This window comes from Gigantopelta aegis, chromosome 4 (assembly GCF_016097555.1).
Source record: "Gigantopelta aegis isolate Gae_Host chromosome 4, Gae_host_genome, whole genome shotgun sequence".
Lineage (NCBI taxonomy): Eukaryota > Metazoa > Mollusca > Gastropoda > Neomphalida > Peltospiridae > Gigantopelta > Gigantopelta aegis.
The window spans coordinates 801,281-825,474 of record NC_054702.1 but is presented as its reverse complement, the minus strand read 5'-3'; the positions used below and the strand labels follow the sequence as shown (position 1 = coordinate 825,474).

The window sequence follows — 24,194 nt, the reverse complement described above, 5'->3', positions numbered from 1 at the left end:
CAGTGCAGGCGGTCCCTCCTCTCCCCTCCCCCCCACCTTTCCTGTCATGGACGGAGGAGCCGGCCAAGGCCGGCTCTTGTGCCCACGACAGGCGTGCGCAACAACAGCTTGTTCTGAATGTGCACGTAAAACCCTGACATGACATGACAATCGAAATTGTGAGTACGGCAGCGGGTTTCCTCTCTCATTATATATGGTCTTAACCACAATATCTGACTAAAAACAACCGTAGATAAGATATATTTAATGTGCGTCGTTAAATAAACCATTTCATTCTTTAATCTTTCTTTAAAAATATTGTTACCCTTCTCTGACGAAAAGACTATCAAACAATACGAACAAAACCAGAGGTTATATTTGGAGTTATTCGCCCTTGTCCTGAAAATGGCAAGTTGAAGAAAGAATTTGGCCATATTTTGGTCATTGTATTCAAAAACAACTTTGCAGTCTGCTACTAGGTTTTGGGATGTTTTCAGCGTTGGAAAGAAGGCAGTATGGCTTGGAAAGCAGGACAAAACTATTTGATATTGCTCGAGGTATTCCAAATCATTGTTGTTTTTTGTTTTTGTTTTGTTTATTTGCATCGTTTGTGCCAGAGTTACGTCCCATTAGCTTAATACGTCAACGACTTCACACCTGATGCTGAGAGGTTCAAAGTTATCAAAGTCTGTATTTTAATTAGGAAGGACTTTCCTTTGGCACTGTCACTAACCCTAGCCCTAACCCAAACTACTAGTATTTATTATAAGTATTTATAATGTTATTTAGATGTGACTGTGCCAAAGAAAGTTCTACTTAAAGTTAAATGGTGATTTAAAGAGAAAAAATGCATTCGTTTTGATTCTCGGAACCGAACATACGGGTACTTCGACCCATGGCCGCCATTGTTTATCACGTGACGCGGTGAAGCTTTTCCTTAGTTACCTAAGGTTTGATAGTGAATTGAGGCAACCTTGGACGATCAGTTAATGGCCAAGATGCCTAAAAGAGGTTGTGCAGTTGGCTGCATAGATCATAACATTATGTTAAAAAAAATATCAGAATGTGATTACGTTGAGTTTAATGTTGTTGCTTGTCAACACTAACCAACGTTAATAGCAACCACATTATACTGTAAATAAAATACACAATTCCATCAACATCCATAAAATAAAAAAAAACTGATGCATCCAGTTCTTGAATAGAGTATGTATACTCATTTTATCATCATATTTGTGTGGTCTTCATTTTTCATTTAATTTTATAGATCTATGCTTGGACATTCTCTATACTTGTATTTATTTTGCCATACTTCGGCTACTAAATCTTATTTATTTATTTTTAAATTTTAAAATAAAAGTATATACCGTTAAATTACATATATATATATAATAACTATAATATTATAAGTTCTTGGTTAAACTTTAATTATTATTATAATTTGTTTTAGAAATGTGTCTGTAGCCGGCCTGCAGTACGAAAATATAGGTTGTTTTCTTCTACTCTCTCTCTCTCTCTCTCTCTCTCTCTCTCTCTCTCTCTCTCTCTCTCTCTCTCTCTCTCTCTCTCTCTCTTGCTCTCTCTCTCGCTCTCTCTCTGACTTCTCCCCCACCCCTCCCAAAATGTATGTGGGAAAATGTATGTGTGCCTTTGTGTCAGAATATATATATATATATAGTAAACAACTAATATTACCATGCCAAAGAGCTAGTGAAAACAAAAGTTGTCAATTATTGCATTTTAGTGTTATTTTTTTAAATATGAATATCCTGTAACACACTCCCACCCCTACACTACCAATCTTAGTGTGTTTAAGCTCCATCTCCCACTTTAGGTGACATATCTGATTATTACTATTAATTAGTGAAATTTTATTTACCAGGCCCGTAGCAAGGGCCAATAATTTGGGCTTCTTTAGTTTTTTGATAACCTTTACATCTCGATTGAATGTAAAAGTTGTAGCGAGACTAATGTATCGAGATTAACGGCGAGAGTTACAGTAAAGGGCAAATAACCTTTGATTCATGCCCCCAGACCCCCCCACCCCCCACCCCCAATAATAAAGTAGGACTAGTGGTGTATGTATTTAAAACAATTTTAAAGAAATAATGGATCATGTAAAAGAAAATTATTTATTTAAAATTATATATATATATATATGTGTGTGTGTACAATCTGCTTCAGCAATTACCTGCAATAAAATGGTCATCTGCCATATCTGATATTTGTTTTCCTTTCTAAAAACACTGACATGGAGAATAATATAGCATTTAACCATCTCATTCATACATTTTCCTTTAATATGCTACATAAGTGCATCTATACAACAGGCAATTTAACCCAGGTTAAAAGCAACTTAGGTTAAATATGTGTAGTCTAGTAGAAGGCATACTGATATAGATCAGTTTTCTAACAGTTGTGATATTTGCCAGCATCTCCTTTCTCCAGCTGTATATTATAAAAATTAGTTTTGTATGTTTTATTTAAATTTTAATTGCAATAACAATTCCAATACAGCACAAGACTGAACAATTAAATATCTGCATATCCACTTTGACTAGATATAAAACAACACCAATATATATATATATATATATATATATAATTTTTTTATATATATCCATTATATACTCGGGGGTAAGATTTTGTGTTTTATTAATAAATATACCATGTTAAACCCTGTTATTAAAAAATTTGTATATTTGTTTGATGAGGTAACACTAGATTTTAGTAGGTTATAGACTGTGACATGAAAATAACTGAGGGGGGCAATTTAAAATATTAATATTCACTTACAAAAGGAAGCTATATATTATTCTCCTTGAGTAATCTCAGGGGAGTGATGGGTAGCTAGAGAGATATAACTCCCCTTAGATGACAAAGTCTGAGTTTGGCTATATTTTATTATTGCTATTTTCTTTTCGCCAGCATTCAACCGGTAAGGAAGGTCAACATCATGAGATAATTTCACAATCTGTAAAAACAAAATCATTTCATTATTTCAAGAAACTGGTGGGTTTTTTTTTAAAGAATAAAAGAATGTATTCAGTGGAACATTTTCACTGTTGCCATTACAACTATATAATAAGAATGACAATAATAATACTGTAATTTAAAGTTATAAAGTAACATGTTTGTAATTGTTTAATTGTTACATTCTATTTGGAAATAAAATAATTATGTTAAATCATAAAAATAATTATCATTATCTTGAATCATGCATACAAATTTATTATTATACATACAAATTATATATTTTGTAGCCCACATCATAATTATTATAATATTAATAATTATCTTATTATTTCAAACTTGTTAAAATTTTAAATTAATATTACCTGAAAATTGCATCAACAAAAATTGTATTCTGCCCAACCTGCCTCTAGTCAGGTCTCGACATATAAGATATACGGAAACTGTTCGGCAATAAATATAGATTGTACTAATTCAGATTCCCGTTGTTCATTTTTCTTATATGACAACCCAAGCAGCTATAATACTCATAAGACATGCTGCAACTATGTGTTGGCTGCAGAAAATAAATGACAATATGCAAGGCATGCAAAACGTTAATATGATAACTTTATTCTATGTAAAACAGTAATCACTAAGGCTTTGCTTTACCCCCAAAGACCCGGATGATCGGTAACTAGGCCATGTGATGTCACGCCGGTTCCGAGAATGGACAGAAAAAACCTGAAGCCAAACCTCCCCAACTTGCACTACCTTTCTGCAGAGTTTAATTGATTTTAGTTCATGCATGTATTAAAGGAATGCTTAAGCAAGGCTTTTGGACTGGTAGGCATATTGAATGAGGAAAAATATCCACCCCCCTACCTAACCCTAACCCTAATCTCTAACCTAACCCTAATCTCTAACCCTAACCCTAACTAAAAATAATAAAAAAAAGGGAGGGGGGGGGGGGGGGGACTAGGCGGATATTATACCCAGGATATTATACCCAGGTGGTTACGTACTACTTAAAACATCAGAATTACTCAATTAGTCTCAGAACTGAAGAAACAAATATATCTGATTTTTGTAGGATGATGAAACGGGCATGCATCCCAATATTCTGTAATAATATCCATCCCATTAAGCCAGCAATAAGTATATATTATTTTTCACTACAAAATAAAGTTGCCCATGCATATTAACTTGTGTACTAAAATGATAAACAGAGTGGTTTCTTAGTTAATTGGTCTATACTTTTTAATTGCCTCCACCTGTATTTCTTGATTGACAGGTGCGTACTTGGTAGGTAACCAGACAAGGCAATTAATTAACACTGTCTAGACACAAAAATAGGTACCAATATTATTAACATCACAAGGTATTGGGTATCTGCCACCCCTAAAATGGTAGTGGACGTTATCAGTAGTCGTGTGATATTACTGTAAATAATTATGTAAAGTACTAAAACTTGATTAAACAGATTTTCTCATCTAAAATCACAGAACTGACCAATTAGATAGTCCAAAAGGAAAGCAAATGATCACTTGAGTATCATGGTTGGTTGTTTTTGCTCCAACATAGCCTACCAATAGGCCTAATTGTATGCATTGTTTCTTTGGATTTTTTAAGAGAGAAAAATACTATAACGCCATTTTGTTCTATTAATGAAAATTGAAATACATTTAGTTAAATAGTTTATTATATTATCAAGTCATTTATTTTGTTTTACAAGTCAGGTTGATCAAAGCGATGCAACTTGTATATTACTGCGTTTGTTTACACTGTGCATACAGGAGTTGGTAGGAGCTGACATTACTTCCTCCCGATGAACCAGACCTGATGAAAACAAAACAAAATGGCTGCACCTAGTTAGCAGGCATAATCACAGGTTTTTTATCAGTTCTAAAATTGTGCGTTGTTCATTTCTGAAAGTGTCAGTATTTGTTGGTGGTCTGGGTATGCATCTTTCCAACACATAAGGCTCATATTTGACTTGAGTTCTCCTTTAACTGAAGAAGCACTTTGTTGCATGTGTTTGTAATATTAACAATAATAATTTTATTTGTCAAACTTTAATATACTAGTTGCTAGTATTAATAGTACTAGTAGTACATTACTACTAATAATAATGGTAATGTGCACTGTGCACATCGTTTTTCAGTCCATACTTGCATGAACCAAAAAATAATTGTGACCAATTCTACAAATGAATAAATAATTTATTATTATATATTATTTATTTTGTATGTATATATATTTGTTTTCACTCCAGGCAGTCAGTACTTTGTGCGACGATTAAAGCTTGCTGCTAAGTTGGAGGTGCATAATGGATGTGTGAGTAATGTATTAAGTTTGCTTTGTTTAATGAAACCACTGGAGCACATTGATTTTAGTTAATCAAACTGGCTGATGGATTTTAAACATTTGATAATTCTGACACACCTAGTCTTCAGTGGAGACCTGCTTCACACTAGCAGTAAGAGATGCTTTATATGCCCTGTTTCACAGACATGACAGCACATACCATGACCTTTAAGTATCTGTTATGAGGCATTTTAATTTGTTTTAGTGTGGCCTTGTTTTCTGCTTTTAAAAGATCATTTCAGCTTTTATTTTTAAATGGGTTGAACATCATGAGCCTTTGAGTCGGTTACCAATGTCAGCTGACAACAAAATGTCATTTGCTAGGAAAGGAAAGAAATGTTTTATTTAACGACGCACTCAACACATTTTATTTACGGTTATATGGTGTCAGACATATGGTTATGGACCACACAGATATTGAGAAAGGAAACCTCCTGTCACCACTTCATGGGCTATTCTTTACGATTAGCAGCAGGGGATCTTTTATATGCACCATCCCACAGAATAACACATACCACAGCCTTTGTGGAATTTGCTAGGGTATTTTTAAAAAAGAGTTCAGTGTGTAGGGCCCATACAGGTATATAAATTGTGTACCACTTCAGGAACATACAGGCACGTGGCATTTTATTTGAAAATGACCAGGGACCTGTCACAAAATATTGAATACTTCTGAATATAAACATAAATCTACGTCAGAAAAACAATTTGTCTAATTACATAACTGATTTTCGTTTGTCTGTTCCATGATTAATATTTCATAATGACGCTTGTTGTCTGTGTGAAATTGATGCCAGAAACATGCAAACAGGTTTATATTGTTACTGTAGATGTAAACCTACAGTGTGTTGTGAATTGGTCCCAGTAATCTTGAGTTGTTGTTTTTTCCCAGGTGAACACCATCAGTTGGAACGAACGCGGCACACACATCTTGTCTGGCTCGGACGATCAGCATCTCGTCATCACAAACCCTTTCACCCAGCGTGTAAGTGAACTTGGATTGTGTTAACAATGAAGATATACACCCCAGCACAATGTAACACCCAACTCCCCAACATCATTTTACCTTGCAGTCATCGAGTAAGTGAATGTGGATTGTATTAAACCCCACGCCCCCCCCCCCCCCCCCAACAAAAAACCCCAGTACCGATATTATTTTACCTTTCACTCAATGAGCATTGGTTGGGATGGTAAAAAAAAGCTCCCCATCCACGTGTGACCAATTCTCTATTGGTTCTGATAAATATTACATATATTTCAAACTTATTTTGAACGTTGCATAAATATCCATGACTGAAAATATTTACTGTAAGAATACCATTTTGACAGCATTGTGTGGCTATATTATAGCAGAATCACTTGAGTGCAATTTATGTACACCTCAAGGTATCTTCATCTTTCTTTTCAGACCGTTGCTTCTATCCGTTCAGGACACCGGTCAAACATCTTCAGTGCCAAATTTCTGCCCAACTGCAGAGATACACATGTAAGTCAAATGAAGTTCTCCCTTTTCTTTCATTCTTATCTTCGTGCTTCTGTCTAATTAAGGTTCAAACATGCTGTCTTGGGCATACACTTGAGATACCTGGGCTGTGTGTCCCGGACAGAGGGTTAATGGTTAGTTGTTAGTGAGAGAGAGACGTCCGTGTAGTGGCCTGACACCTACCCACTGAGTCATTAAAACTCTCTCTAGGTGGGCTGCGAACCCAGTACCTACCAGCCTTATGTCTGATGGCTTAACCACGACACCACCGAGGCTGGTAGGGCTCCCTTTAACTCTTTTGTAGAGCTCTTCAAAATATATCAAGTTTGATAACTTCAACCATATCTGGTGACAGGGTTTTAATGGTCTAAGGGGAGACAACTCTTTGCTCAAGGTCATAATCACTATTAGAAACTTGCTCAGTGTTAAGAAATAATCTTTTCTATTTGCAATAAATTTAACTACAGACTTGATTTGTTGATTTATAGGTAAACTGACATCTGTACCAAGGCAGATACAAATTATATGGTGTAGGAAATAATATTTACAATAAAAATATTTTTCTGTATAAATATATCTTTTAAGATAGGCCGCCACCCTTTTTTTATCTTATACAGTACAAATTGACTCATATTAAGCAGCCACCTGCTTAAAGATAATATTTTGACACTCCCTTTGATGACTGCTTTATACAAGTTTAGTTTTATAGGCCATAATGATTTAATTTTTTTATACGTTAACAAAATATGTTTTTATGTTGATACAAATTTACAAGTAATATTAACAAGACTAGTAAAAACACAAAAATATGTTCTGGTTTCAGATTATATCATGTTCCGGAGCTGGGAAAATCTTCTTCACTGACATACAGCGCGAGGATACATATGGCAAGAACTACTTTAACTGCCATGTTGGGACTACTTACGAGGTATTTTAATTTTATTGATTATTATTATTCATCAGTAAATCATGACAGAATGTTCACTGTACAATCATGGAAATGTTAGGAAATCGTGGAATTTGTAAATGTCATTTTTCAGTTGTGAGCAGTCATCAGACTTTGAACAAGGTGAAGGAAAGTTGTGCAAAATGAAGATGGATTAAAAAATCACATTTAAAATAACACAATAATAAAACACTGTGCCACTATTACATTATGTTGATGATCACAGAAAAACACTGTGCCATTATTACATTATGTTGATGATCACAGAAAACATTGTGCCATTATTACATTATGTTGATGATCACAATAAAACACTGTGCCATTATTACATTATGTTGATGATCACAGAAAACATTGTGCCATTATTACATTATGTTGATGATCACAATAAAACACTGTGCCATTATTACATTATGTTGATGATCACAGAAAACATTGTGCCATTATTACATTATGTTGATGATCACAATAAAACACTGTGCCATTATTACATTATGTTGATGATCACAGAAAACACTGTGCCATTATTACATTATGTTGATGATCACAGAAAACATTGTGCTATTATTACATTATGTTGATGATCACAGAAAAACACTGTGCCATTATTACATTATGTTGATGATCACAGAAAAACACTGTGCCATTATTACATTATGTTGATCACAATAAAACACTGTGCTATTATTACATTATGTTGATGATCACAGAAAAACACTGTGCCACTATTACATTATGTTGATGATCACAGAAAAACACTGTGCCATTATTACATTATGTTGATGATCACAGAAAACATTGTGCCATTATTACATTATGTTGATGATCACAATAAAACACTGTGCTATTATTACATTATGTTGATGATCACAATAAAACACTGTGCTATTATTACATTATGTTGATGATCACAGAAAAACATTGTGCCATTATTACATTATGTTGATGATCACAATAAAACACTGTGCCATTATTACATTATGTTGATGATCACAGAAAACATTGTGCCATTATTACATTATGTTGATCACAATAAAACACTGTGCTATTATTACATTATGTTGATGATCACAATAAAACACTGTGCCATTATTACATTATGTTGATGATCACAGAAAAACACTGTGCCATTATTACATTATGTTGATGATCACAATAAAACACTGTGCCATTATTACATTATGTTGATAATCACAGAAAAACACTGTGCTATTATTACATTATGTTGATGATCACAATAAAACACTGTGCCATTATTACATTATGTTGATGATCACAGAAAAACACTGTGCCACTATTACATTATGTTGATGATCACAGAAAAACACTGTGCCATTATTACATTATGTTGATGATCACAATAAAACACTGCTATTATTACATTATGTTGATGATCACAGAAAAACACTGTGCCACTATTACATTATGTTGATGATCACAGAAAACACTGCTATTATTACATTATGTTGATGATCACAGAAAACACTGCTATTATTACATTATGTTGATGATCACAATAAAACACTGTGCCATTATTACATTATGTTGATGATCACAGAAAAACACTGTGCCACTATTACATTATGTTGATGATCACAGAAAACACTGCTATTATTACATTATGTTGATGATCACAGAAAACACTGCTATTATTACATTATGTTGATGATCACAATAAAACACTGTGCCATTATTACATTATGTTGATGATCACAATAAAACACTGTGCCACTATTACATTATGTTGATGATCACAGAAAAACATTGTGCCATTATTACATTATGTTGATGATCACAATAAAACATTGTGCCATTATTACATTATGTTGATGATCACAGAAAAACACTGTGCCATTATTACATTATGTTGATGATCACAGAAAACATTGTGCTATTATTACATTATGTTGATGATCACAGAAAACATTGTGCCATTATTACATTATGTTGATGATCACAGAAAAACACTGTGCCATTATTACATTATGTTGATGATCACAGAAAAACATTGTGCTATTATTACATTATGTTGATGATCACAGAAAACACTGTGCCATTATTACATTATGTTGATGATCACAGAAAACATTGTGCCATTATTACATTATGTTGATGATCACAGAAAACACTGTGCCATTATTACATTATGTTGATGATCACAGAAAACATTGTGCTATTATTACATTATGTTGATGATCACAGAAAAACACTGTGCCATTATTACATTATGTTGATGATCACAGAAAAACATTGTGCTATTATTACATTATGTTGATGATCACAGAAAACACTGTGCCATTATTACATTATGTTGATGATCACAGAAAACATTGTGCCATTATTACATTATGTTGATGATCACAGAAAACACTGTGCCATTATTACATTATGTTGATGATCACAGAAAAACATTGTGCCACTATTACATTATGTTGATGATCACAATAAAACACTGTGCCATTATTACATTATGTTGATGATCACAGAAAAACACTGTGCCATTATTACATTATGTTGATGATCACAATAAAACACTGTGCCATTATTACATTATGTTGATGATCACAATAAAACACTGTGCCATTATTACATTATGTTGATGATCACAGAAAACATTGTGCCACTATTACATTATGTTGATGATCACAATAAAACATTGTGCCACTATTACATTATGTTGATGATCACAATAAAACATTGTGCCATTATTACATTATGTTGATGATCACAGAAAACATTGTGCTATTATTACATTATGTTGATGATCACAATAAAACATTGTGCTATTATTACATTATGTTGTTGATCACAATAAAACACTCTGCCATTATTACATTATGTTGATGATCACAGAAAAACATTGTGCCACTATTACATTATGTTGATGATCACAATAAAACACTGTGCCATTATTACATTATGTTGATGAGCACAGAAAACATTGTGCTATTATTACATTATGTTGATGATCACAGAACACATTGTGCCATTATTACATTATGTTGATGATCACAATAAAACACTCTGCCATTATTACATTATGTTGATGATCACAGAAAAACATTGTGCCACTATTACATTATGTTGATGATCACAATAAAACACTGTGCCATTATTACATTATGTTGATGAGCACAGAAAACATTGTGCTATTATTACATTATGTTGATGATCACAGAACACATTGTGCCATTATTACATTATGTTGATGATCACAATAAAACACTGTGCCATTATTACATTATGTTGATGATCACAATAAAACACTGTGCCATTATTACATTATGTTGATGATCACAATAAAACACTGTGCCATTATTACATTATGTTGATGATCACAATAAAACACTGTGCTATTATTACATTATGTTGATGATCACAGAAAACATTGTGCTATTATTACATTATGTTGATGATCACAGAAAAACACTGCCATTATTACATTATGTTGATGATCACAGAAAAACACTGCCATTATTACATTATGTTGATGATCACAGAAAAAACTTGGAACTCCTTTTAAAAAGGTACCGAAAAATGTCTGTAACAAGTCACAGTGTATGAAAGTTATGAAAAGAGTTTGTAAAATGTTTTGTTGAAAGAGGAAGAAAAAGTTTGCAGTTCTCATTATGTTTTACAATGAAAATAATGTCATGTCTATCTATACTACTCAAAAGAATTTAAGGGTCAAAAATTTATAACCAAATAAGTTTCAGAGTGTATTAGATTGATGATGTAAACTACACCAAAAAAATTATTCATTGTTCCATATTTACAAAAAACCACAAATAAATGTCACTGTATACAAGGAAGTCACATGACATGCTGTCAAAGTTGAAGGTTGTCAAACATGGATTTTACACATTAGAACATTCGTTTAATAGTGTGTGAATCCACCCCTGGCGCGAATACACTCGACACATCGTTGCCTCATGCTGTTGATCAGACGTCTGAAGAACTCTTGGGGAATGGCCTGCCACTCAGCCATAAGAAGTTGACCCAGATCATGAAGTTTGGCCGGAGGGGCATGGTTATCCCGAACTCTCCTGCCTAATTCGTCCCAGGCGTTCTCTATTGGGGCCAAGTCAGGCGAATATGCTGGCCAATCCATCCTGGCGATATCTTGTTGTCTGAGAAAGACCGTTACCACCCTGGCGCGGTGGGGTCTGGCATTGTCATCCTGCAGAATTGCCCCGCCGCCAATCTGCTGAAGGCCTGGGAGAACCAACGGCCGGATAATCTCATTCAGATAGCGGATTCCATTCAGATTGCCATCCACCACATAGAGGAGGGTCCTGTGGTGGATAGAGATGCCGCCCCACACTATGACGCTGCCACCACCGAACCGGTGACGTTGTCTAACGTTAACGTCAGCGAAGCGCTCCCCAGGACGTCTGTAGACACGAACCCGACCGTAGTTGAACTGGAGACTAAACCTGGACTCATCAGTGAACATCACTCGACCCCACTGAACACGTTGCCACCGCAGATGAAGCATGCACCAGTGACGTCTGGCCGTTCTGTGACGTGGTAGGAGTGGTGGTCGAACAGCCTGGCGACGGCAGCGTAGATTATTGGCTCTCAGACGATTGCGTATGGTTTGATCAGACACTCGAGTTCCAGTCGCAGTCCGCAGATTGTCACGTAATCGGCATGCAGTGGTTGTGCGTTGACGTAGAGCCATATTGGTGATGTAGTGGTCGTCTCTATTTGTAGTGCTTCGGGGTCTTCCCGAACATGGACGATTTTGAACAGAATTCGTTGCTTGGTACCGTTGCCACAGTCGGCCAACGACACTCTGACTGACACCAAGTCTCAGAGCAACATTTCTTTGCGTATTGCCATCCTGAAGCCAAGCAATAGCCCTTCCTCGATCTTCGATAGTCAGTTGAAGTCGTACCATTGTCGAATTTGGAGTGTGCACCGTACACGAACGCAAGCTCCAATTATACGGAAATTCAGCATTGGGAACATGGAATACACGTGCAAAGCGTGCAAATGAAGCGCTTTGTGAAAAAGCAAGTTATGGGCACTTAGCAGACCTTTCGCTTTCGCCCTAATTTACGTGCAAATGTAAGCATGTTTTCGCCATTAGAACTAGTCGACATTGTCAATGACAGTGGATTTTAATTCATTTATGGGTTGCTTAGACCCACTTTCGTCAAAATGGAACAATACCATGCGTGACATTATGGTCTAGCTAATATAATTGACATTCAGAAAATAATGTCAAAAATATCGTCTGACCCTTAAATTCTTTTGAGTAGTATACTTGGGGATGGTGGGTGAGTTTGTAAATTGTTTTGCTGCAAGATGAAAGAAAACGGTGTCCTGTCGGTCGACGGGTGTATGGAGAGAATGTGTGTTTTTAATCTAAAGTATGCATCTTGCAATAAAGTTAGGAGTTTCTCTGTTGAGATAAATCTTATTTATCATATTATAATATCTTACATTTTCAGTGCAATCAAAGTATGTCATATTTTTCAGATCACATACTTTAAGAATTTGATAACTTTGCAAATTAGATGTAAATTAGTCGAGGTCTCGGCACTAGGTTTATTGACATTTAAGCAAACATACTTGGGTGACACTCCATGATTGACGTATGCATTCATAGTCATCAAATGAAATCATTTCAATGGCAATTTGACACTGAAAGCTGTCCAGCGCTCAGAAAACAAAAAAGGTAGGCATAATTTTATTTTGATGTAAGGACATCCAAAATGATGTCATTCGAGTTTGACATCATTTCCATTCAAAAATACACTGCGCCACATATTCTTACGTCATTTGAATATCTAGTAATGGCGGACTGGAATTAAAGTTGCATGTACAGTTTACAAAAACACGTTGTATTAAAGGAAACATGACACGAGACCATATTATAGCTCATTTTAAAAGCAAAATGATATAAAAATAATATACAAATAACTTTATAACAATAAAATACGTGTAGTTAACTTAAAATGAAGAAATTACGCTAATCAGTATCAAAGTACGATTTATGCATATTTATTTGTGAGCGTTCGGAAAAAAAGGGAAGTGACGTCAGAGCCGCTGTACTCTTCCATTGTTGTTAACTGTTTATATATGGAGTAAGGGGCTTACGATCTTTTCAGTCCAACAGTGCCGTACTGCGCGGCCTTTGGGTGTAAAAATAAACAGTTTAAACGATCGGGATTGTCTTTTTATGGTTTTCCAAAGTATTGTATCCGAAGAAAGACGCGTGTATTTTATCGCAAAAGAAAAGATTGGACACCAACACCGCATAGTACTTTGGTGTCAGCCTATTTACAGCCCGGAGCCCGAACGTTACCCGGAGACAAAAACAGTACTCGGTTGCGAATGGCGAGGTGTACATTGTACATATTTGGCACAAAGATACACCTCAGCATGATGTATTTAGATATGTTAAAACAAAAATGTAGAAAGTTTTATTTATTTATTTTTTTGGAAATAAAATGATTTTTCATGTTAGGGCTGTAGGCCTACATAACGAAATCTGTATTCACCGTCCGAAGAAGGAAACGTCAATAAGTAATTAAATATGGCATATACAAACATGGGATTTGGCATGAGGATACATCTCAGTACGATGTATTTAAATATGTTTTTAAAAAAACGTGTAGAAAACAATAATAATTTTAAATAATGTTTTTAATCTTCGGGCGGAATACGTCACAAAAACGTTCCTCATCGCCCGAAGCCCCAAAGCAACACGAAGTTCAATACAAAATAAACCACTACTGTGGGTGTCGAAATAACTATTATGTTTCATCCACGGGCTGACTTGAGAATCGGAGTGTTGTTTTAGTTAATTGGTCCTTTCTTTCCGTGGCCTGCACATGTGATTCCTGATTGGCAGGTGTATATTGCAGGGTATCGTCCAGGTAAGTGATTACCACGGTCTAGACATACATACAAAATACGTGCCAGTTTTTTTAAGATCACAGGGTATTGTGGCGTAACCTGTCGCGACTATAGTACAATGTTAATGGACATTATCAGCCGCCCTGCTTCATTACTGTAAGTAGACTTTCCCATCTAAAATTACAAAACTGACCAATTACGTAGTACCAAAGAAAAGAAAATTATAATTTGGGTATCGTGAGTGGTCGTTTTTACTCTAACGCACCCTACCAATAGGCCTAATAATATGCTACTTTTTTTTATGAGAGAAAAATACTATAACCCCATTTCGTTCTATTGATGCAAATAGAACTATATTTAGTTTAAAAGGATGATTATACTCTCAAGTCATTTATGTTGTTTTACAAGTCAGGTTAATGAAAGTGAACCGCCTTGTCGTAAATTAGAGCATACAGATTTCATTATGTACAGCCCGAACATAAAAAATGCGATATTTTCTTTAAAAAAACCACATTTATATTTTTTACATATTTAAATACATCATATCGAGGTGTATCTTTATGCTAAATATGAACAGTATACACCTCGGCATTAGCATCCGAGATTTGGTTTTGTCTCCGGGTTACTTTCGGGCTCCGGGCTGTAAATTGGTCGACCGGTCTGGTCTGGCACCATCGGTTTCTCCACCCTTCGACTCGCTATCCGTTTTTTCTTCATGATCACTGTTGTAAGTAAATGTGTGTCTTTCTTCATTTACTAACAGCTCATATTGATACGGCAAAACGTTTTGCGAACGAACACTCATTGTTTTGGTAAGCTGTGCAAGTCTTAGATTCTTTATGAGTGGTACGGACTAATGCTTTTAAGTGTAAGGCTTCAGATCAAGTGACGCGTCTCTGACGTCACGGACCTCGTGATTGCCCTGCTCATTAAAGATCAGCAATTTCCGCTAAGAGCTCGTATCTGGGTATTTTTTTTTTTTTTTAGGTGATTCAATTTATAATTAATTGTACATGGTTGGTGCCAAATATGGGTTACGTGACATGTTTCCTTTAAGCTTTATATGATAAAGAGATTATTACCCTCGTGTATTTCGCCAGAGGCTCGCATAATACAATTTTTATTCCTAATATATCTTGACGATACCGAAAAACACTCTGGTAATAACCTCTATTTCTTTATACATGTATGTGAATCTATATTTCTTATTTTATTTATTTTTTTGTTGCAGGTGATAGTTGTTCCTAATGAAGCGTCCACCTTTCTGTCCTGTGGTGAGGATGGAACTGTGCGCTGGTTCGACCTCAGAGCCAAGACTAGCTGCACCAAGGAGAACTGTAAAGATGTAAGCAGCAAGTTAACAAAGAAATAAATAGTAGTGTTTTAAAAACTGTATTAGCTAAATAATAATAATGGTTTCTTGGTAAATCCTTCAGAGGTAACAATGCCATTCATACTAATACAATAATTAAAAAGTATATCTCACATCTGAAAACTCGGTATAAATCATGATTACTAATATGTGTGTGTTGCCAGACATCTGCTATGTCTGTTTTCATAGACACACAGGTGATGCAGCAGAGTACAAACCTAAGATACAACACTTCTTTTTCTTTGCAGAATAATTAATATAATAGCAGAAAAATAAATTGATTTGCTTCTTATCAAAGCTGACATTAATATGAGTATTAGAAAATCTGGAAACAAAAGGCGTTGTTGTCCAAAGGAATTGTGTTAAATCCTGATATCCCTAAAACTGATAGCTTATTTATTATCCTCCATATGTCAGTTTAGGCAGATTCTAAACCATGTTCTATGGTTCCCACTGACATAACAGCTAACAAAACAACAAGGTGGTGCACATTTGGGTAGGTTTCTTGTATAATTTTGTCTCTCACAGTGCTTTGTAAAAATTCTCGTATCCCATAAACTTGGTTATGTTCAGGCACCAATCTAGCTGTTTTAAGTTGGCTCAAGTTGTCATGTTGTTAGCAGTAGTGGGAAGTCCTAGTCACCGTAATACTTTAGACATGATCCCACTTCAAACTCACAATCACACCACAGATGTTGACACACCAACTTGTTTACTACAACGTTGTAGCGTTCACTTGTCGGTCGTGTCTGTGCCTAGCGTAATGTTTGTTTACCAGGTCGGTTAGTCAGTCCCTCGTTTCACTACATATGGCGCCAGACTACATCAACACATGCTGCACAGTTTGTAGTGGATCAGTCGACCATTGCCCAGTTCTTGGCCAGCTTTATTTAAATAATGCCAGAAAATACTGATTATTACTTGCATTTTAACATACACAGGTAGCAGTGACACATTAATTATTAGTTACTTAACACTTGCATTTTTAAAGGAAATATTCAGTTGTTTTCCTTACATTTTATTACAGTCTATTTGATAACGAAATATTAAGAAACCTTTCCAAATCAACATGGAACATTACAGACTATGAAACTTGCAATCCCATTCATTTCCACCAATTTTATGAACTCTGGGAATGGAGAAGTCACTTCTACTTGTTCTAACCTAGTTTAATTCCTCTTTTTTGTGTTGTCTCTCACTTCCCATGTACATGCTTGCTGTTGTCTGAGCCTGGAATGTTTTCATCTTCATGACAATGTGTTGCTACTTGAATGAGTTGAATTCAGATAGAAGTGTGACATCATCAACAATTGTCATTTGTGTTTTAATGTGACCTTGAAAATTGTCTGTCTTTTCCTCTGTCGAAGTTTGTTGAGTTCTTCCAGCAAACTGCTTGTAGCATCAGTTATTGTTTTAACATGTGTGAAGTCATCATCACTTGACTGAAGGACAAAGCTGACAGATAATCATCAAAATGTGGCAAATAGCTGTCATGGTGACAGTATATTCCTTCTTCAGCAGTTGCATTTTCACACGTCTAACTTGTTTCTTTTGATGTAGATTTTGTCAAGATTTTCCCAAATGCACTGGTACCTGTTGAACACCCTGGCACATGATTCCTTGTGAGAAGGTCACCTAGTGACTAAATGAGATACCACTTTGAACTGTGTTTCACCATTTAACTCTAGCATATTCTTCAACACTGCATTTTGTTTTTTCATAGTGCAATTTCAGTAAAACAGTTTTGCTACGGTACTTAAACAGCCAGTGCACCATGACATCAAAAGCCATGGTATGTGCTGTCTGGGATGGTGCATATAAAAGATCCCTTGCTGTAAATCGAAAAGAGTAACCCATGAAGTGGCGAAAGGGGGTTTCCTCGCTCAATATCTGTGTGGTCCTTAACAATATGTCTGTCGCCATATAACCGTAAATAAAATATGTTGAATATGTTGAGTGTGTTGTTAAATAAACCATTTCCTTCCTTCCTTCATCTGCCATCAAGGAGATTTCAACAGATTTTGCAGTTTGCTCCTCAAGTTTATTTTCTGGAATGTACTTCTTTAAAATTACAGGTCATGTACCCTAAGTGTCATGAATATACATTTTGATATTTTCCTGAAGTTCTTTTCAGCAGGCATTGGTATTCTTGTTTGTATGGCCAGTGATTCACTGACTATATCTACAATGTAGCTGATTTTCAATTTCAGTGATCGGCCACTAAACAGTTTGAGTTTGACGATTGACATTTTGTTGTTTCTCCAGGAGGTGATGATCAGCTGTAAGCAGGCGGTGACGTCGCTGGCGGTCTGAGTTTAACGATTGACATTTTGTTGTTTCTCCAGGAGGTGATGATCAGCTGTAAGCAGGCGATGATGTCGCTGGCGGTCTGAGTTTAACGATTGACATTTTGTTGTTTCTCCAGGAGGTGATGATCAGCTGTAAGCAGGCGGTGACGTCGCTGGCGGTCTGAGTTTAACGATTGACATTTTGTTGTTTCTCCAGGAGGTGATGATCAGCTGTAAGCAGGCAATGATGTCGCTGGCGGTCTGAGTTTAACGATTGACATTTTGTTGTTTCTCCAGGAGGTGATGATCAGCTGTAAGCAGGCGATGATGTCGCTGGCAGTCTGAGTTTAACGATTGACATTTTGTTGTTTCTCCAGGAGGTGATGATCAGCTGTAAGCAGGCGGTGACGTCGCTGGCGGTCGACCCCATGTTGCCCTATCACCTGGCCGTGGCGTGTTCTGACAGCTCGGTCCGCGTCTTTGATCGACGGATGCTCGGAACAAAGGCATCAGGTTAGATGTGTTTCATAGTAAAGCAGACTAGTTATTGTATTTGTTGACAGGTTTTATATAGCTCTGTGCCAGGGCTAGTGAAAAAAGAGTTGTCAATTGCTGCATTTAAGTGTATTAAAATTGTAAATATGAATATCCTGGCCACACTCCTGCCTCCCTAATCTTAAAGTTTTTAAGCTCTATCTCCTTCTTTATATCTGATCATTACCATTAGTAAAATTGTATTTATTTTAAAGTAAAGTAGGGCTAGTGGATTTTTAATCGTGGCTAGTAATGTTTTTCAAATTACTGATCACATGGCTAGTGAATTTTATAAAAATTCTAGAAGCCCTGTCTGTGCACATGTTTGATTGACGGGTGTTCGGAACCAAGGCCTCAGGTTAGTGTGTTTCACAGTAAAACAAACTAGATATTGTACATGTATTTGTTAACATGTATTATATAGCTCGGTCCGCGTGTTTGATTGACGGGTGTTCGGAACCAAGGCCTCAGGTTAGTGTGTTTCACAGTAAAACAAACTAGATATTGTACATGTATTTGTTAACATGTATTATATAGCTCGGTCCGCGTGTTTGATTGACGGGTGTTCGGAACCAAGGCCTCAGGTTAGTGTGTTTCACAGTAAAACAAACTAGATATTGTACATGTATTTGTTAACATGTATTATATAGCTCGGTCCGCGTGTTTGATTGACGGGTGTTCGGAACCAAGGCCTCAGGTTAGTGTGTTTCACAGTAAAACAAACTAGATATTGTACATGTATTTGTTAACATGTATTATATGGCTCGGTCCGCATGTTTGATCGACAGATTCTCAGAACCAAAGCCTCAGGTTAGTGTGTTTCACAGTAAAAGAAACTAGATATTGTACATGTATTTGTTAACACATATTATATAGCTCGGTCCGCGTGTTTGATTGACGGGTGTTTGGAACCAAGGCCTCAGGTTAGTGTGTTTCACAGTAAAACAAACTAGATATTGTACATGTATTTGTTAACATGTATTATATAGCTCGGTCCGCGTGTTTGATTGACAGATTCTCAGAACCAAGGCCTCAGGTTAGTGTGTTTCACAGTAAAACAAACTAGATATTGTACATGTATTGGTTAACATGTATTATATAGCTCGGTCCGCGTGTTTGATTGACAGATTCTCAGAACCAAGGCCTCAGGTTAGTGTGTTTCACAGTAAAACAAACTAGATATTGTACATGTATTTGTTAACACATATTATATAGCTCGGTCCGCGTGTTTGATTGACGGGTGTTCGGAACCAAGGCCTCAGGTTAGTGTGTTTCACAGTAAAACAAACTAGATATTGTACATGTATTTGTTAACGTATTATATAGCTCGGTCCGCATGTTTGATTGACAGATTCTCAGAACCAAAGCCTCAGGTTAGTGTGTTTCACAGTAAAACAAACTAGATATTGTACATGTATTTGTTAACATGTATTATATAGCTCGGTCCGCGTGTTTGATTGACAGATTCTCAGAACCAAGGCCTCAGGTTAGTGTGTTTCACAGTAAAACAAACTAGATATTGTCATGTATTTGTTAACACATATTATATAGCTCGGTCCGCGTGTTTGATTGACGGGTGTTCGGAACCAAGGCCTCAGGTTAGTGTGTTTCACAGTAAAACAAACTAGATATTGTACATGTATTTGTTAACATGTATTATATGGCTCGGTCCGCGTGTTTGATCGACAGATTCTCAGAACCAAAGCCTCAGGTTAGTGTGTTTCACAGTAAAACAAACTAGATATTGTACATGTATTTGTTAACATGTATTATATAGCTCGGTCCGCGTGTTTGATTGACAGATTCTCAGAACCAAGGCCTCAGGTTAGTGTGTTTCACAGTAAAACAAACTAGATATTGTACATGTATTTGTTAACACATATTATATAGCTCGGTCCGCGTGTTTGATTGACAGATTCTCAGAACCAAGGCCTCAGATTAGTGTGTTTCACAGTAAAACAAACTAGATATTGTACATGTATTTGTTAACATGTATTATATAGCTCGGTCCGCGTGTTTGATTGACGGGTGTTCGGAACCAAGGCCTCAGGTTAGTGTGTTTCACAGTAAAACAAACTAGATATTGTACATGTATTTGTTAACATGTATTATATAGCTCGGTCCGCATGTTTGATTGACAGATTCTCAGAACCAAAGCCTCAGGTTAGTGTGTTTCACAGTAAAACAAACTAGATATTGTACATGTATTTGTTAACATGTATTATATAGCTCGGTCCGCGTTTTTGATTGACAGATTCTCAGAACCAAGGCCTCAGGTTAGTGTGTTTCACAGTAAAACAAACTAGATATTGTACATGTATTTGTTAACATGTATTATATAGCTCGGTCCGCGTGTTTGATTGACGGGTGTTCGGAACCAAGGCCTCAGGTTAGTGTGTTTCACAGTAAAACAAACTAGATATTGTACATGTATTTGTTAACATGTATTATATGGCTCGGTCCGCATGTTTGATCGACAGATTCTCAGAACCAAAGCCTCAGGTTAGTGTGTTTCACAGTAAAAGAAACTAGATATTGTACATGTATTTGTTAACACATATTATATAGCTCGGTCCGCGTGTTTGATTGACGGGTGTTTGGAACCAAGGCCTCAGGTTAGTGTGTTTCACAGTAAAACAAACTAGATATTGTACATGTATTTGTTAACATGTATTATATAGCTCGGTCCGCGTGTTTGATTGACAGATTCTCAGAACCAAGGCCTCAGGTTAGTGTGTTTCACAGTAAAACAAACTAGATATTGTACATGTATTGGTTAACATGTATTATATAGCTCGGTCCGCGTGTTTGATTGACAGATTCTCAGAACCAAGGCCTCAGGTTAGTGTGTTTCACAGTAAAACAAACTAGATATTGTACATGTATTTGTTAACACATATTATATAGCTCGGTCCGCGTGTTTGATTGACGGGTGTTCGGAACCAAGGCCTCAGGTTAGTGTGTTTCACAGTAAAACAAACTAGATATTGTACATGTATTTGTTAACGTATTATATAGCTCGGTCCGCATGTTTGATTGACAGATTCTCAGAACCAAAGCCTCAGGTTAGTGTGTTTCACAGTAAAACAAACTAGATATTGTACATGTATTTGTTAACATGTATTATATAGCTCGGTCCGCGTGTTTGATTGACAGATTCTCAGAACCAAGGCCTCAGGTTAGTGTGTTTCACAGTAAAACAAACTAGATATTGTACATGTATTTGTTAACACATATTATATAGCTCGGTCCGCGTGTTTGATTGACGGGTGTTCGGAACCAAGGCCTCAGGTTAGTGTGTTTCACAGTAAAACAAACTAGATATTGTACATGTATTTGTTAACATGTATTATATGGCTCGGTCCGCGTGTTTGATCGACAGATTCTCAGAACCAAAGCCTCAGGTTAGTGTGTTTCACAGTAAAACAAACTAGATATTGTACATGTATTTGTTAACATGTATTATATAGCTCGGTCCGCGTGTTTGATTGACAGATTCTCAGAACCAAGGCCTCAGGTTAGTGTGTTTCACAGTAAAACAAACTAGATATTGTACATGTATTTGTTAACACATATTATATAGCTCGGTCCGCGTGTTTGATTGACAGATTCTCAGAACCAAGGCCTCAGATTAGTGTGTTTCACAGTAAAACAAACTAGATATTGTACATGTATTTGTTAACATGTATTATATAGCTCGGTCCGCGTGTTTGATTGACGGGTGTTCGGAACCAAGGCCTCAGGTTAGTGTGTTTCACAGTAAAACAAACTAGATATTGTACATGTATTTGTTAACATGTATTATATAGCTCGGTCCGCATGTTTGATTGACAGATTCTCAGAACCAAAGCCTCAGGTTAGTGTGTTTCACAGTAAAACAAACTAGATATTGTACATGTATTTGTTAACATGTATTATATAGCTCGGTCCGCGTTTTTGATTGACAGATTCTCAGAACCAAGGCCTCAGGTTAGTGTGTTTCACAGTAAAACAAACTAGATATTGTACATGTATTTGTTAACATGTATTATATAGCTCGGTCCGCGTGTTTGATTGACGGGTGTTCGGAACCAAGGCCTCAGGTTAGTGTGTTTCACAGTAAAACAAACTAGATATTGTACATGTATTTGTTAACATGTATTATATAGCTCGGTCCGCGTGTTTGATTGACGGGTGTTCGGAACCAAGGCCTCAGGTTAGTGTGTTTCACAGTAAAACAAACTAGATATTGTACATGTATTTGATAACATGTATTATATAGCTCGGTCCGCGTGTTTGATTGACGGGTGTTCGGAACCAAGGCCTCAGGTTAGTGTGTTTCACAGTAAAACAAACTAGATATTGTACATGTATTTGTTAACATGTATTATATAGCTCGGTCCGCGTGTTTGGTTGACGGGTGTTCGGAACCAAGGCCTCAGGTTAGTTTGTTTCACAGTAAAACAAACTAGATATTGTACATGTATTTGTTAACATGTATTATATAGCTCGGTCCGCGTGTTTGATTGACAGATTCTCAGAACCAAAGCCTCAGGTTAGTGTGTTTCACAGTAAAACAAACTAGATATTGTACATGTATTTGTTAACATGTATTATATAGCTCGGTCCGCGTGTTTGATTGACAGATTCTCGGAACCAAGGCCTCAGGTTAGTGTGTTTCACAGTAAAACAAACTAGATATTGTACATGTATTTGTTAACATGTATTATATAGCTCGGTCCGCGTGTTTGATTGACGGGTGTTCGGAACCAAGGCCTCAGGTTAGTGTGTTTCACAGTAAAACAAACTAGATATTGTACATGTATTTGTTAACATGTATTATATAGCTCGGTCCGCATGTTTGATTGACAGATTCTCAGAACCAAAGCCTCAGGTTAGTGTGTTTCACAGTAAAACAAACTAGATATTGTACATGTATTTGTTAACATGTATTATATAGCTCGGTCCGCGTGTTTGATTGACAGATTCTCAGAACCAAGGCCTCAGGTTAGTGTGTTTCACAGTAAAACAAACTAGATATTGTACATGTATTTGTTAACATGTATTATATAGCTCGGTCCGCGTGTTTGATTGACGGGTGTTCGGAACCAAGGCCTCAGGTTAGTGTGTTTCACAGTAAAACAAACTAGATATTGTACATGTATTTGTTAACATGTATTATATAGCTCGGTCCGCGTGTTTGATTGACGGGTGTTCGGAACCAAGGCCTCAGGTTAGTGTGTTTCACAGTAAAACAAACTGGATATTGTACATGTATTTGTTAACATGTATTATATAGCTCGGTCCGCGTGTTTGATTGACGGGTGTTCGGAACCAAGGCCTCAGGTTAGTGTGTTTCACAGTAAAACAAACTAGATATTGTACATGTATTTGTTAACATGTATTATATAGCTCGGTCCGCGT

At 36.2% G+C, this 24,194-nt stretch overlaps 1 protein-coding gene across 2 annotated transcripts in view; it reads left to right on the top strand.

Annotated features, from left to right (window-relative positions):
- Positions 1-386: 386 nt before the first annotated feature.
- The window catches only part of LOC121372434 (DDB1- and CUL4-associated factor 6-like), a 60,423-nt gene continuing 36,615 nt past the window's right edge, over positions 387-24,194 (top strand). For both annotated transcript variants that reach the window (XM_041498738.1, XM_041498739.1), the window contains exons 1-7: positions 387-536; positions 5,207-5,268; positions 6,191-6,283; positions 6,707-6,784; positions 7,605-7,709; positions 15,829-15,942; positions 18,635-18,770. In XM_041498738.1, coding sequence (XP_041354672.1) covers positions 467-536; positions 5,207-5,268; positions 6,191-6,283; positions 6,707-6,784; positions 7,605-7,709; positions 15,829-15,942; positions 18,635-18,770 — 658 coding nt within the window. In that variant the 5' untranslated portion in view covers positions 387-466. The remainder of the gene's footprint in view (positions 537-5,206; positions 5,269-6,190; positions 6,284-6,706; positions 6,785-7,604; positions 7,710-15,828; positions 15,943-18,634; positions 18,771-24,194) is intronic.